Genomic DNA, 17,074 nt, shown 5'->3' with positions numbered 1-17,074 from the left:
TGAGGAAGCTACCACCTGCATGTCCAGTCACAATTCTTGGTAATGGGCAATCAATGGATTTATTTTAGGAATGTTGCCATGTATTTATGTCAGGAAAGTTACCACGTGAGAGAAAAGTTAAGTCTATGGCAATCATATGCCATAAAAAGTCACATGGTCTAAGTGAAGTAAAGTTGCTAGAAGAATTTTAATAGAGAGAAATCACATCACAAAAGGAAAAGGAGAAGAGAACGATGTAAAGTACCACCACCTGATGGTGGAGTGAGTTTCCACCCCTGCTCTTAGAAGTATCAGATAAGTTTATATACAGTACTTAAGGACTAAATATATCCACCCGTATCCAACTGCCACTTCTAAGCCAGCCTAGCAGCTAATCATAATAACCCTTTGCTTCATTTCGTCTGTTCTAGAAAAGAAGCCAAGTTTTAAACAATTGGCTAAAAATAGGCTTCCAGAACATACAATCCATAAAAGCTAGAGGCTTTTGTTCCTTCTGTTTTGCTCTTAAAGTCCATGTTCACAAGTTAGTTTGTAAAAGGTGTAAACTTAGTTTTCAGGATCCATCATCCATCATTTTGTTTTTGTTTTTACTTTTGTGCATATGTGTGCTAACTTTACTGTAACTAATGCTCTCGGTGGCACTCTGCCTAGTCCCTTGTGTACACCACATTCTGCTGAGGGAGTTTGCGAGCAATCTTTACTTTGATGTTATAGGCGCATACAGGATATCTTCTCAGCTATAAAAAGCACCTCCCTCAAGAAAAAGAGCGAAACCTATTTCTGTACCATCTCAGCATTGGGAAATTAATATAGAGAAGTCACATGCTTTGCCAAGAAAGAATCCATGTCAGCATGAGGGACGCGTTCAGAGGTGCTGCTCAGAGATGAAAACTCCTAGTCATTCTGAGAGAATGTAAACTGCTTGGCTACTGGGCTTTGTGTTTTAAAACAAAACAAAAACTGTTTTTTCATTCCCTCCTACTTTTCAGGTTCTCGAGTGTATAAAGCTGAGTGAAGAGACGACAACATCATCCAGTAGGATTTTTGTCAAGATCTTCTTCCAGGAGCTGTGTGAATACATGGGTCTTCCTAAACTGAATGCGAGGTTAAAGGATGAGTAAGTTACTCTTCACAGTTTAAGGGTAGTCTTCCTGTCTATAGGAGTTCCCCCACATAGCACATACAGTTGTACTGTCATGGTAAGGAGCCCTCTAGGACTGTGGTAAGGTCAGCATGCAGCATCTCAACATGCACCTTTCGGGGCTTTGTTCTAGGACTGTCCCTTAACTCCCACGGCACTTTCTTAGTACTCGTTCGTGTGTCCTGATTCCTCACTATCACTACAATTGGCTTCCATTCCATTCCGCTCAGGCCCCGTGTTATCCCAGTATCTCATTTCTCCACTTTTGTTAAGCATTGATCAAAGACGTGCGCCTAGGGCAGGGGTCTACAGGCTGTCTCTGACCTTCCTCTTTGCTTCCATGTAATCTGTCTACTTTATCGGACTCCTCTCCTCCTCAGGAAGCTGTACTCTAGTCATCCCAGTATCACGAAACTTGTAGTAAAGTCTGCTTCCTTACCACCATGACTACAGAGGCTGTCTTTTTGATCTGTCTAACAAACTTAGTCAGACTTTCTGTAATTTACCCTTTTCTGTGAAACACTTGTTGCCTACTTCCTACTCTTTCCAGTGCTTTTACATAATTTAGATGTGCATACAGAGGTAGATGAAAGTAAAAGCTAAGGAAGACCTTTATATTTTTCTGTGTGCCCACCATATACCATATAACCATTACACATGTTATTGGACATCTGTGTATTCCATGTGTACCTTAGTGTGTGTATAAAGTTTCTAAATCTGCTGTGTAACTACAAAAATCAGAGCTGTCTCCGTGGGTAAAGGACACAAAGTCTGAAATAGGCTGGATCCCTGACAGCCACCAGTGGAAGGAAAGAGGCAGCTCCCACATGTCCCCTAACCTGCACACACACGTCCTCTAACCTGCACACACACGCACAAAACTGCAAAGAAATTTTCTTAAAGAAATGAACTTCAGTGAATTGTCCCTCGTTACCTATTATATGTTTAGGCAGCCTCACATATAAATGCATAAACCACTTTCTTATATTTCACTTACTAATTTAATGTCTAGAAAATCTGATAGGAGCTTTCATTTTCCCTTTCTCCATCTTCTCAATTCTTTTTTCCTTTTCAGAACTCTTCAGCCATTCTTTGAAGGACTGTTACCCCGAGACAACCCACGCAACACCCGGTTTGCCATCAACTTCTTCACTTCCATAGGTCTCGGAGGATTGACGTAAGGATCGTTTGCAGAATTTTATCTTTAGTTACAAAATTATCTCACAAGTGCCCAGTAGACATAATGTTACACATTACGTTTCTGTTAGGGATGAACTTCGAGAACATCTGAAAAATACGCCCAAGGTCATTGTAGCCCAGAAACCAGACGCAGAGCAGAAGAAACCGGTCCTGACATCTTCATCTTCAGAGTCTTCCTCGGGGTCTGATTCCTCTGACTCAGATTCTGACAGCAGCGAGAGCAGCTCAGAGTCCTCCAGTGAAGCGAGCGACTCCTCCTCCTCCAGCAGTCAGAGCTCTGCCTCAGGTATCAAGGCTCATTCAGACATTATCCTGTTCATTTCTGAGAAGTGCGGGGCTCAGTTGCTGCTTATTTATTTTGCCATCTATTTAAAATGTTTATTAATGGAGATGATCGTCTGTCACTGACAATCTGCAGTGTTTTGTCTGTTTTAGAAGCCTCTTAGACAGAGCTAATTAATTCATTGGCACCTGCGAGTCCAGGGCTGTCCACATCCTAGTTTACAGTTCCATCCTGATGCTTCATTCCAAGCAGTCAAGCTTTATGTGGCTATGTGACATCGTCGCGTTCATTGTGTAGCTTAGGGGGCTTTGCCATCCATGGCTCTCCCCAGATGAAGTAGTACTGGCACTTGAGAACTCCTCTTGTTTCTCTTGGGCCTGTAGCTGCTCCCACTTCATGGCAGCTGCTCTTCTGATGTGTATGTCCATTAGCTGGTCTTGCCTCTTGTTTTGAGACAAGGTCTTACAACATCGTTAAAGCTAGTCTTCTCCTCACTGGGCAGCCCAGGCTGATCTTGAACTGCAGTCCATGCCCCTCAGCCTACCAAGTGCTGGGCTTTCAGCAATCCTGCTGTAAATGTCATTGTGCCCAGTGTCTGCCTGGCTTGTTTGTTGTCGGATGTCTTATGTCATTTGTTTTTTGGAGTTTTATATGCAGTCTAGACTGTCTATTCATTTACTGTTTGGCAGGGGCTAGCTTGAACCTGGTCCTCTTTGCTCCTACGTGGCTTGTGCCACATGCCTGTTTTAACTTTATAATGATTAGTTATGGACTTCTTTGTATGTAATATTTCCTTCATTGTCATGTTCACAAAATACTCTTACATTTATAATTAATCCACTTACACTGGTTGCTGTACAACTCATACATGTCTGATGTCCTAGGTGCATCTTTTAATGAATATATATATAGTCTCCTCCTCACTACACAGTCCAAGCTGGCCTTGAACTGCAGTCCCTGTCGTGTGTGTGTGTGTGTGTGTGTGTGTGTGTGTGTGTGTGTGTGTGTGTGTATGTATTTATATGTATATGTGTACATCGTATGTACAGATTTTTAATATATGTGCATATATGCATATATACGTGTGTGTGTGTATATCATTACCTTGTGTTCTTGGCTTTTCAACTTCACAATGGTACAAAAGCTGTATAGTGGAGTCAACAGAAACAGTACTTAGAAGTCTGAATTTCTCTCTTCTTGAGCTCCTATGTGTGAGTAACTCTTCTGTGATGTCTACCTGCAGACTAATGTTAAGTATTGTGAGGAAGAATATACTAAATTGTGGTGTTTGTAGTTGGGGTATTAAAAACATCCTATGACACGTCATCTTCAAGACAGTGCCCACTTGTCCATTTCTTCCTAGTTATGTAGCTACAGATAGAGTCACTGCTGTAGGATGTGTGTATGCCGGTTCAGTAAATAGACGGGTTTTCTAAGTGGTTATTCCAGGTTTTACTCCTACCAGGTGTATATTGGCCATGTTTCTAATTTTAACCATCCTGGTGGTGATGTTGACGTATACCTTTCATTTTAATTTGCATTTTCTTCGCTAATAAAGCTGAGTGTAGTGCTGTCATTGGACATTGCTCTGATCTGGCTCCTCCCCCTTTTGAGTTGACTTTGACTTAGTTTTTAGGGTTTATCTTTTTATTCTCTCTCTCTCTCTCTCTCTCTCTCTCTCTCTCTCTCTCTCTCTCTCTCTCTCTCTGTCTTTCTCTCTCTCTCTCTTTCTTTCTCTCTTCTCTCTCTCTCCCTCTCCCCCTCCCCTCCCCCTCTCCCCTCCCCCCCTCATCTCTCCCTCCCCCGTTCTGCGTGTTGCATGTGTATATTTTAAGTAAGTAGCTCACACTTGTGTCTGTGAGGCTGCCAAGGCTCTGTTGTCTTGTTTCTTTTCCCTCGGCAGCAACCCTGGATCAGCAGATCCTTCCAGAAGGAGGTGGCTGCAACCCAGCTTAATTCTCTGCACTTCTTTCTACCTTCCCTAAATTTGGGGATGTTTGGCTTTTGTTTTCTTACTAAGTTCATGTTTTTAATTTTATAGTATTTTATTGTGAACTGACTTCCCACTTACAGGAAAATCATAACAGAGAGAATCCACATATTCCCTCTACCTAACTTTCCTCAGTTAGCGTTCGTGCAAGCAATGCGAGTATCAGTAAAGCTGTGGAGATTCATATGAGCAGTACTGGTAACAGGTTTGTTTGAATTTCACAAAGAGTAAAGCAGTAAATGAGTGAGTCAGGGTGTCAGAATGCCAGCTACTAGCTTTGGCATCCATGGGGTGGGTAAACTGAGGCAGGAAGCTGTTGAGCCATTGACTAGGTCAATCCAGATACTTGACAAGGACTGCTGCCAGTGGCAGCCTGTGATTAGAGAAGTTACTCAGCAGACTTTTCTCTGGGGAACAAAGCTTAACTTACTGTGGCTGGCACTACCTGTGGCCAGTGAAAAACTCTTGAGTTCTTTTAACTCCTTGGGGCTGGCAAGAATGAGATAGAGAGAAAATTCTCTCTCTCTCTCTCTCTCTCTCTCTCTCTCTCTCTCTCTCTCTCTCTCTCTCTCACATACACACACACACACACACACACGTACGTGGGTGAAACAAAAGGCAGAGTTCAATAACTTCATACATCGAGCAAAGCTCTAACAAGCAGGCTCCAAGCATTTCACCCGTTCAGATATGTCCGTGTGCACATATACACACACTAGGAGGGAACAGAGCCCCGACACACTCTTACATGAACTTTACACATATCATACATGCCGCCCCACACACTCTTACATGAACTTTACACATATCATACATGCCGCCCCGACACACTCTTACATGAACTTTACACATATCATACATGTCGCCCCGACACACTCTTACATGAACTTTACACATTACATACATGCCGCCCCGACACACTCTTACATAAACTTTACACATTACACACATGCCCGTAGCTGAGGGATGGAAGGAGCAGTGTTCCAGCACCACACTTTATTCCTTCTTCCGTAGCTTACATACTCTAGGAAATCTTTTAAGCAGTATAAAATTACAATGCGATTATATTTTAGTTTTGTTCTAGTGAATGACTACGGAAAAAAACAATGTTCCCCAATAACTATAAGAAATATAGGTAAAGAAAACAAATTATTCCCAAGAACCCATGAACATTTGTAACTGAGCAGGGAAGGTGGCTTTCTCAGTCTGTTCCTCTTACTTGCAGACAGCAATTTTTGATTACAAAGAAAGAAATAATTATTATCTATCTTTAAAAGTAATCTTATAAGGATCTTAAAAGCATCATAAATCTAAACTTTTATATAAAAACCATATCTCCTTTAAATTCTTAGAATGTATATCATCAGCAATTCTTATTAAATCGTATCAGGAAGCTAAGGGCAAAATGGATATAAGAAATCAGTCATCACCAGTCCAGCCTTAGTGAGAGTTGCGTCAGCCAGTGCTGCCATTGTTCTTGTTCCCTTACCACAAAGGGTCCCTAGCTTAACTAATAAGAATGTGCCTTTCTGAACTTTAAATTTCTCATTCTTTCCTAAGGTTTGTTTACATTAGAGCCAGTGGCAAAAGCATCTCAACCTAGCTTTACTCACTACTTTTCCAAATGTTGTCTAAGGGTGGTGGTCTTTGCTGACAATCTACGTCTCTAAGGTCTTTCCTAGGGTGGTGATTGAATCATGAATCTGCTCCAGCAGCAATGCCTGAAAGAGATCAAGTACTGTTATTGTGAGTGCCAGAGCCACTGCCCAGTGAGAGTTTTCATACACTTCTTAGATGACGAGGGATGTGAGGGCAGCAAGCAGAGCAGAGCTCCATGACAGCATGAAGCCCTCAGGACAGGTGGTCCTCGGGGTCATGCCACTGCGGTGTGTAGGGAGCGGTTCTGATGCTAGGCTCCTATTCCTCAATTGCTTCTTGTCAGTAAAGAGCACCATGGGCCAAGTGCTGGGCGGAAGATCCAGGTGAGACTTCTGGGTCCTTGGAGGGTGGAGGAGATGTGGGAGGAGGACAGAGGAGGCAGGAAGACACAAGGAAGGAGAACAGAGCTCACCATGCTTTGGAAAGCAGGACAAACAACCATATGAGATCTCAAAACAGAGCGGTCACACAGGCTGCTCCTGCAGGCGGGTGGTCAGGGGAGTTTAGCAACTGAAGCGTAGAGCAGGTGGGAGAGATGAAGGTAAGGGCTTGCTTTCCAGGTGGGATATACAACAATTATGCCAAAAAAGACAAGTTAAAATTCAACAAATACATGTCTATGTCTTTTGTCCAAGGATTCAAGGGAAGCTGGATAGGGGCTGATAGCTCGGTCACCTCCTGGAGCTAAAAGTGGGTAGAGTGTAAAACCACACATAACCAGTTACTGTCATGGCTGTGGTAACTGGTGGGCTGCATCCCATGAGTTCTAACGCTGGTCGTCATTTCTCCTGCATGACCCTCGGCAGTCCTTCCTTCTTTCAGGAGCCTGTTTATATTTCAGTGTTCTATCAGGGCTTTCAGACTTCTTTGATATTTTTGAAGCTTCTGATCACATTGAAGTCCTTTAGCGTAGATATTTATTTGATATTTTCTTAAGAACAGAATAAAAGTTGATGTCATAGTTACTTTTCTGCTGCTGTGAAGATTCACTATAAACTTATAGAAGAAAGCGTCCATTGGGACTTACAGTTTGAAGGGTGAGTCCATAACCATCGTGGTAGGGAGCAGGCCCGTAGGCGTGGTCCTGTAGCACTTGCTGAGACCTTACTTCTTGTCTCCAAGCCAACCTTAAAGTCCACTCTCGCTCCCTGGTGACACACTTCCTCCAACAAGGCCACACCTTCTTCTCCTTTCCAAACAGTGCCACCAGCTGGGGACCAAACACTCAAATATGAGTCCACCTTTCTCAGTCAGACACCAGATCTGGCACTTCAGATAAAATGTCAGAAATGGTCTGCTCTTAGTGCATCTACTCACGGGACGTAGAGCTGCTGGCAAGTCCTAATTAACTAACATCACTGCATCACTAAATCAAGAAAGTGTTTGTTGAATTTCTTCAGATAAACACTTCATTTCATTCTGTTCAAATCTGTCTCCAACTTTTCCTCAGTCATTTTGGCAGCCATCTTTAGAGCATTCTCTATGGTGTTTGCCTAATGATGATTTATCTATTTTCTTTGTGGATTAGTAATTGAATTTCTACAAGAGAAAAGCTGTCCCCTTTCCTCTTTTATTTACCCAGCTATATCTTTATACCACGACCTTACGACTGTATTAGTCTGTGAGTTACACTCCAGGTGCTTTTGTTCAAATCATTTTACTTTTTAAAAAATATTTTCATTACATTTTTGTGTGTGCGCATGTGTGCACGTGTCACACTCGTGTGTCTGTCTGTTCCACCTGTGTGGAAATCAGAGCAAGTTTCAGGAGTTGTCTGTCGTGTGGGACCCAAGGATAAAGCCCAGGTCTGCAGGCTGGGCGGTTTTCTTCGCCACTGAACCATCCTGCCAGCCGTCATTTCGTGTTGAGACTTTACAGTTGCTGCTGTCAGTTGGTTCCTTTCTCTGCACAAGCTCCCACCCTTTCCGTAAGCACATCTTTCATTCCAGCATCACAAATGTTACAGATCTTCAGTGCATTCAAACAGATGGAAAGTTCTAACAGATGTCCAGTTCCTCTCAGTATGTGCCTTTTACACCAGGAGAGGAGGATGCTCTATTGAAATCCTTTCTCAGTTTCTTCTGGTCCATGTTTTCGGAAAAGATTTGTGTAGTTTAACCTAAGACCTACTCGGCTTTCTTCAGTAGAGCATCTGGGTCCATGTGGGTGAAGGGTTGTCTGCGCATCTGAAGTTATTGTTGTATTGGAAGCCTGTGTCAGTGGTAGCAGCCTCCCTCTTCAACCACAGGTTGGCTGGCAGACCCTCACGCTGTGATTCCCTGGTGTGTTACCTTTGAAAGCACTTGGCGTGCGGTATGACAACAAAACTGTGGGGCTCTTTGTGTTCTGTCTATTAGAGCAGGAGTGCATTTGCTCACAAGAACTTTATCCTGGATTGAAAGACTGCAGCCCCGTTCATCTCACAGCTCTTTGAAGTTACAGAGTCTGTTCCATGGCATCTATTTTGAGGACAGATGATGGCTCAGCTTGAATTTTGCACTAAGAAAGTTTGCTGATTCAAAGTTAATTTGCCTTATCCTACAATTTTAGCAGAGAACTGTTTCATTATTAAAGTATTAGCATAAAAGTAGTGTGAACTGCCCCCAAATTAGGGAACAGAGGAGCAGACCTGGCCAAGGGGCCTGCACATGGTGGCATGGCTGAGGTGTAGTGTTGGCAGAGCCCTGACAGTGTAGAACGAGCCAGAGACACGGGCTTAGCACTGAGCCAGATGGCTGCTGCTTGGGCACTACAGCCTGAGAAGGAAGTTCTGACTGGCAGACCAGCTCGTACACCATGTGCCATCACCAGTGACTTAGAAGAAAGAGGGGCTGGTACACTGGCATTTGGCTAGAGTCGGGGCAAGAAGTGATTTTCTGTTGTGTTTTCTTTCTGTAGTGAAAGGATTTGTGAAATTTTAGTCATCTCAGTGCTTTTGATTCGTGAATTCAAATTAATAAGTGACATAAGTTTAACTTAAAATGGTGATTTATTTCCCTGCATTTTATATTTGGGATTATATTAAGAAGCTGTGTCAGAAACCAAGTGTCCGTGGCTCTCATTGAGTTCATAGCTATTGTAACCCAGCTCTTGCTTGTATGGCCAAAGAGGGACAAAGCATCAGAGGCTTTGGGTAGACGCACACTCGTTCTGTGATGAGAACGCAGGTGCCCCATCTCCCGGTAGGAAGTGGGTGGGGTGGGTGGCTATGTGTCTTGGTGATGTACCAGGGCTGCTGTCAGCTATGTTTCATCTGACAGGCAGCTCTGTTGGGGTTAGAATATGTATGTGGCAATGCACATTTTCTGTACCTGATGGATTGGTTTATTGAAAGTTCCTATGGGCACTTGAGTTTGAAACTAATTACATAGTAACTATTAATGGCATATTTTAGAATTTATTCATCTTTTAAAATAGTCTGTTTTTAGGCTTTTTGTTTGGCTTTGCATCTAGTTTATACAAATGAGCACTCTACAGTATGTTGGTAAGTGTTATTGTTAAATTATGAATTTATATTAACATAAAAACTAACTAGAATTCATTTTTTGCATGCAGCTAAAGGTACAAGAAAGAAAAGACAAGGAAAGGCCAGAGGTGAAGAAGTAGATAAGTTAGCCAGGAGCCACCAGGCACGTGACAGGTGGCGAGAAGGAGGCAGAGAGGACCAAAGGCATCAGGAAGGGAGGACTGAGAGAGCAAGGTCTGAAAGACACAGAGCTCAGAACTCACGAGATGCAGACTGGCGAGATCCCCCAGCAAAGCACATGGAGGACAGAAGTCATGAGAATAGTTACAGCAGAGTTGGCAATGGCCGAGAACAAGGCTCGCACAGAGAGCCAGAAGACAGGCATGGCGAGCCAAAGAAGAAGCGGCGAGAGAGAAGAGATTCTTTTTCTGAAAATGAGAAGCAAAGAACCCGAAATCAGGACAGTGATAATGTTAGAAGAAAAGATCGCTCCAAGTCAAGAGAGAGGAGTAGGAAGCATTCTGGTCATAAAGGAGATGATGACGACAGGTATCAGAACGGTGCTGAGAGACGCTGGGAAAAACCTAGCAGATACGCTGAACATTCTAGAGAATCAAAGAGAAGTCAGGACCGGAGGAGAGAAAAGTCTCCAACAAAACACAAATAACTCTAATGACAACTGGACTCGCCTTACATTCAGTCCAATGTCCTTTTTACATTGATGGATTTTATAGAGAACTCTGTATAAAGTACCTGTTTGTAAATTTTAAAGATTTTTTTTGACATGTTTTATAATTGATATATCTCAAGGTTCTTTGTGTAAAATCATAAAGAAAAGGGACTCAACAAAGGGGTAAATCTTATGTTTTGTGAATAAAAGGAACAAATGTTCATTGAATCATTGATTTTTTTAAAAACACTTTTCTATGTGTCTAATTACTACAGATTACCATAATTATTACTGGCTTTTATGTATAATCAAAGGCTAAAATAGATAAACCTTTTCTACTTTTGACAGTGAGGTACTATGACAAGTTCCCATGTGTAGGTTTCTAAAACCTCAGGTGTTTGGGAGGAACTAAGTATGTCTTCCTCTAGAGAGCTGAACTTGTTAGACATCCTGCTTCCAAATCCATGGCTTTCCTAGTGCTCTCTCTTCTCAGACTGCTGCACAGTTTCACCTGTAAGTTTCCTGGGCTTAAAGCTATTTGCCAGCTCTAACGTTATGTCAAGGTGAGCTGATGTATATTTCATTTTACTGTGGATTAATCATTTAAAAAGCATAGGTACATGAACTACCTATGAAGCAATTCCAATTTTTTACTTGAATGGGAAAGATTTTCTTCATCGTAACTTTTTCAAAATATATAAGCGTAGTTATTACTATGGAGATAAAAATGTTCCCTGAGGCCTTACGTTGATGGGCAGGTCCTCATCCCACTTGTTAGTGGATTTCTTACATTTGTTCTCCTTAAAGTGCATAGGTCCAAGTTTAGCCAAAGTGTGGCTATTAGTGGGACTTACTGGCACACGTCATTAATCCAGCACGCAGGAGAAATTTAGATATTTTGCACACATATTTACTTTCTCAGCTTCCTTGCTTGGCAGTTCTATTCCTCAGTCCTTACCATTTCTGACATCTTTAGAGCTGTGGCTGAAGTCTCTTCTTGACTGGCGCTTTGATCACTGCCCACCCAGCTCACCTGGCTTCACACCACTGTTCTCTGAGCTCTATCTCTTCAGAACTTCTCATCTGTTGACTTGTTGGCACCTTCTCACTTCATTTCCTTTGTTCTGTAGCCTGGCCCTTGAAAAGGATGAAGAAATGAATGGGCTAGTTTAACTCTTCAACCCTTTAAGAATGGTGTTTGTCTCTTAGACAAGGAGGAGGCTTCAGTCCAAGAAGCCAAAGGACTCAGATCTTGTGGTTGTTAAGTGTCAGAGCCAAGTTTTCTTCTAGCTCTGCCCCCCTCCAAGCAGGACTGGGATGGGAGAGCCCTTGGGCCTCTTGACTGACTAGCAGCCTCTTTACCGGGCTGCGGGGGCCTGGGCAAGCTAATCCTGTCCTCATCCTATTCCGTAGGATTCTTACAGTACCTGCTTTACAAAGGTCTAACCATGAAATAACACAAAGGAAGCAGTCAGTGTTCTCCCTTCCCCATCACAAAGGACAGACTTCTAAGGACATTTGAGCTCTTTGACGGGTTTCTTGGGATTGCTTTCTTTTATCTTACCTAAAGTGGCATTTAACCTTTTTCCTTTTAAATGTTAGAGTAGCCTTGTAGGGATGCTTTAGGGAGCTTAGGTGTGATGTAGGTATGACAAAAGTAACTTCTATAATTTTTCTTGTGTTTCTTACGTTTACAGCCATTCAGATTTTCCATTCATTTATCTGTTAAGTTCAACCTGATTCTTAGGCCATGTCACCACTTGCTGTCAGGAAAAGAAAAATCTTTTATAGTTACCAGTGAGTTTTCTTAGGATTTTTTTTTAATTTTGAGATTATAATTAAATCATTGCTTTCCCTCCTTTCCTTGAGCCAAGTCTTCTCATGTGTCCCTCTTTGCTCTCCTTCAAATTCATGGTCTCTTTTCATTGTCATTGCATGCATATATGGACACGTCTACACATCCATATTTCTAAATACAACTGCTCAGTCGGTGTGTTACTCAACTGTATGTTTTCAAGGCTGACCATTTGGTACTGGCTAACCATCTGGTACACTCCTCCCTGGGGAAGCCTATTTCTCCCACTCTCAGCATTCCGTATCTGCCTGTAGTTCTGTGTGGAGAGTTAGGTCTTCTGCCATTTCCCCCATACCCTTTGGCATGTCCATTGGGTCATCCCTGCTCAGCTCTCGCTTACCAGTCGAGCTGCTGAGACCTCAGGAGTGTAACTTCTGGTGTTAGGAGTAGGCACTGTCTCACAGCAAACTCCCACCAGTGAACTTTCCATTCTGACTGTAAAAATCTTTTTTACTTTGATTTCATGTTGACTTGACAGACTTTATGGTGTTTATACCCTGAGAGTGTTTAGAACCCTGCCATTCCTTTTTCAAGCCAGTTACTGTAGAGGGCAAAAAAGTGCATGAGCACATGGGTATGCTCTGGAGAAGCCAGGAAAGTTAAACTCCTAGGCATCCTTCAAAAGGACAGGCTTTAAACTGGCCTCCTGGAAGACTAGGAATTGATGCAGTTTACAGCCTGCTAATCTCTTGCTGCCTAGTGAGCCAGGTCCTTTGCCCCTCTCCTAGAACAATTCCAGACCCTCTGCCCCTGAACCCTGGAGCATTACCTCTAGGCCATAAAACTCATCCTTGCGAGAGATGTCATTGATAACTTTACAACAGCCTAAGTGACTTCTGCGTTATCTCAGGGCCAGGCATTATGTTTACCTCAGTTATTTTCCTTTGACCCGAATCTGCAACATTGTTTCTAAGTCAACAAGAATCCATCTTAGAGCTTGAATGTAAACTTAAGCTTTGTTGTACTCTCCGGGTTGAGTTCATTGTTATCAGTAAAACTTTTCTGAAATTGTGCTATGCTTAAATATGTCAAAAATCAACAAGCTGATGTCTGCCTTCAAAAAAGTCTTGGCCAAGTACCAGTTACTTAAGGCTGAGCTAAGTTCTATTCTTCCTCCACCAGGATCGTTTTTCCTGCAGGTATAAAGCCCTGCTTTATAAAGTCCTGAAGGGTGTCCCACAGGTTCCCATGTTTTCCAACTTCATGAAGCATCCTTCCAGAGCTGTACATTCTCTCCCTCTGCTCCCCATACACTCGGCAGAGTGAGTGCTTCTTCAGCTATGATGAACTTCAGTGTTGACTGATGTTGGGGAGACACTGAGGTCCCAGGGTGACCCTAGGATCACCCATTACTGTGCACATCTCACTGACTCATCCAGACTCTAATCCAACATCACCACACTGGCTCGTCTGGTTTCCTCAACCTTGGATATGATACAACATCCTTCCACTCATAGCTCTCACGTGTCCTTCCAGATGTCCTTGGAATTTGAGCTTGTTGCATGTGCCATTACAATGCATAATATTTGGACCTAGTAATATCTGTCTTTTATGGTTTCTGAAACTAAAAGCAGGACAATCTCAGTCCTCATCCTGGCCCCATGCCCATGCTTTGGGATGAGCTGTAAGCCTCCAATCCAGCTCAGACAGTTATATACAGGTAAAGAGTGGTTACTCATCTACCCACAGTCGTGACGTGTATATCTGTGTGTGCTGTGGAAAAGGGCAGGCATCTGGCTAAAGCAGAAGTGACTGCTTTTAGGGGAAAAGCTTTATATCCACTCGCATGCACATTAATTGAATACTTTAGAAACCTCGTATTTAGATCTGGCTGGGTTTTTAATCTCACCTTTACTCCTTTCTGGCTGTAGACCCTTAGAGAGGCTCTAGCATCCGCCATAATTTTTATGATAGCACCATGGACAGTGATAGTATATATTTGGAGGAGTAAGAGTCTCCAGAGCACACCTAGTGAATGCCTGGCACAAAGAGCTCCGTGTTGTCATTACTGTTACCATTTCTTATTTTCATTGCAATGTCATTGTCATTAAAGTTGACCTGGTACCGCTAGACAAGAAATTTCACAGACAAATACCGACTTGGGCTAGATAGATCACAACAGTGGGACCAACCACACTATGCAAGCAAATCCAGGCTGTAAGGCTTGCTTCACTCCGTCCAGTCCTATATACCTGGAGGCTTGTCAGTGACTACCTGTCTGGTGTTTGAGAGGATTAAAGATTTTTATGCTGTTTATGTTAAGATGAATTAACTGGTTGTTTAATCCATGTATTATATAAAGAATAGGGAGATAAGGATTAAATCTATTGGATCAACTTTCCTCCTGGGATGATTTAGGGGCCCTTATGTGCATTCTCTACAGAGAAGCCTATTCTACTTAACTGGAGATCTCTCGGTAAAACTATGCTGTGGTCAATACAAACTGTTGTATAGATATTTTCCCAAAATTGAAACACTGCCTCCCAGAGAGACAATGTACTTAGCTCAAAAAGTTCTAAGATTCAGAAGGAACTTCCCCAATGTTATATAAGGGGGAAAAAATGCTGGAGATGGGAGACTTCAATGGAGCTGCCTGCATGTTGGGCAGGAAGCTCCAGCAGTTCAGGATTCATGAGTCATCACCCATGCCGGAGCGAACTTTGCAGTGATGTAGCTATCCTTGAGTTACCTATACTAGAAGTAACCCATTTCCTTTAACCCTAATACATCGTTTACCAAACTACACTTAGATACAAATTTTTCTTTGGTCTGTGTTGTATGATGCTATACCTGGGGAGATGTGGACCAACATCTGCCTCCACCTACCCACCATTCACCCACTTACTCCCAGAGAATGAATGCACATTAGACCAAAAGACAGGTACCACCAAAGTGCAACTTAGTGAAGTCAGTTTAGTATGGTTGTGAAAGGGAGCAGGAATGATCCAAAATTAGTTGTATCACTGAAAGATATTCCAGAATGGGTGATGGCTCACCAGGTTAGACCCCTAGAACTCACTGCACAAGTTGTGCATAGCTTGACAAGTCAGAGAATCTCTTCCAAGCAACTCAGCTATCACTTCTCCCTTTTCAAGCAGTTCAGCTGGTCCTTTCTCCAGCAGTCTTCTCAGTTGATCTGACCTTTAGGGGAGTTGAGTGTCTTGTGCATATCCTCAGTTTCAGGGAGTTCCTAAGCCTTCTGAGTTGTGTAATTCCTGAATCAATGCTCTTGAACATCTCTTTAGAACTTCTGGGTTTTAATGAGCCTTCTATAGACCTTTCTATGATAGAGAAATTGCTATACAATAGTCTGGCATGGATTCCCTATTTGGGATGAAAAAACATTTAAGTCCCCCTAGAAAATGTCACCCATCACGTGGGACTGTGCTGAGCAACTGCTATGTCTCTCACTGAGTAAATGATCCTAGTGAATCTGGCAGCTGCCCCTGAATTTGGCAACTAAAGAATTGACTGACTTGAAAAAAGTAGTACCCATGTCCCCTGTGCCTCAAACTAGTTCTGCAGTGACATACGGTCAAACCTAGGCCATCTAGAATCCATCATCATAGTAAGGCAATTATCCTCATGTAAAATTACTCATATGTTTCCATAAACACTCGTATGTTTGGGTGTCTTTTATTCCCTTTTCAATTTACTTACTTACACAGGGTCTTGTTGAATGGTATGTAAGTCAGGATGGGAGCTCAGTAGAAGATCATTGTCTAAGTCCCGTGGAAAATATTAGTTTGCTGTGGAAAACCAGTGTCGCTCAGAGGGAAGCAGGGACACTGGAAGGAGGTCCCTATATTGTTGGAGTGAATTGAATGGTATCTGAAGCAAGCCTCCCCAGTTACATGAGTCAGTGAATTCTGCCTCTGCATATGCTTCTTTGGACTTGGACCACATGTGCTGAGAACCCCAGTATAAGGTGAATTCTCATTGACACACAGATTGGAATGACTTGGTGGTGAGCATTACTGTCCCCTCCTTATTCTATTATGCTTGCACATTCTCACTGGCTTTTGACCTCAAGTAGGAGGAAGTATCGTGATGGCTATAAAAACATAGCAAAGACCTTTGGGTGTCTTTTATTCCTTTATGGAAACATATGAGTAATTTTACATGAGGATAATTGCCTTACTAGAAACCACTGTTCTATTTTTATAAATTATGGAGAACCTCCTTCCTAAAGTATTCTTGGGCTTTGAAAGGTACAGATGCGAGAATCAATTCACAAAACAAACACCGCTTTAATATTACCAGTAAGGACGGTTAAGTATGTATTTTGAATGCTTTAAGGCACCAGGTTTTAGAGCTCATTATGTTAACCAGTCATGTATTTTCTCATACTACTGTAGTGTGAACTTCTGAGCAGTAACAAACTGAGCGTTTTCAGTATCACGGAATGGTCTGAAAAATCCCACTCTAAACACATTTGCAGATATTCTTTCTTGGAATACGTCGAATAAATGAAAAGTGAATGTACTGCCATTCCTGACGTTCCAGAATGCTTTTGTTTGTCATCAGACTTTTGTCAAATGAGGGAGGAGCAACACTCTCGTAGATATCTATCAGTAGAGGGGAAGGGAGGAAAACTGCCTGTAGCAAGAGATGCTGTGATGGTGCTACAGATAATCCTCTTCATAGCTGCCAACCTGGCAGGTGTTGCTCCCCTCGGCCAAAGCAGGTGTCACGAAACACAGGGGTACTAGAAGGGCAGACAGGAGCGCTGGAAGAGTCTCCAACCACAGACACCTCTTGGTGGTTAGAAGTTCAATTTTATATGCTTTGTAAGACCAGGGTCAAATCT

General features: G+C 42.5%; 1 protein-coding gene across 1 annotated transcript in view; it reads left to right on the top strand.

Annotated features, from left to right (window-relative positions):
• Cwc22 (CWC22 spliceosome associated protein homolog) overlaps positions 1-10,642 on the top strand; it is a 49,707-nt gene extending 39,065 nt beyond the window's left edge. Inside the window, exons 17-20 of the mRNA XM_032903551.1 lie at positions 990-1,117; positions 2,217-2,318; positions 2,410-2,627; positions 9,829-10,642. Of these exons, the coding sequence (XP_032759442.1) occupies positions 990-1,117; positions 2,217-2,318; positions 2,410-2,627; positions 9,829-10,406 (1,026 nt within the window). The 3' untranslated portion in view covers positions 10,407-10,642. The remainder of the gene's footprint in view (positions 1-989; positions 1,118-2,216; positions 2,319-2,409; positions 2,628-9,828) is intronic.
• The last annotated feature ends 6,432 nt before the right edge of the window (positions 10,643-17,074 follow it).

Source organism: Rattus rattus, chromosome 5 (genome assembly GCF_011064425.1).
Source record: "Rattus rattus isolate New Zealand chromosome 5, Rrattus_CSIRO_v1, whole genome shotgun sequence".
Taxonomy (NCBI): domain Eukaryota; kingdom Metazoa; phylum Chordata; class Mammalia; order Rodentia; family Muridae; genus Rattus; species Rattus rattus.
The sequence above is the reverse complement of the archived record's forward strand: the minus strand, read 5'-3'. Positions and strand labels throughout refer to the sequence as shown.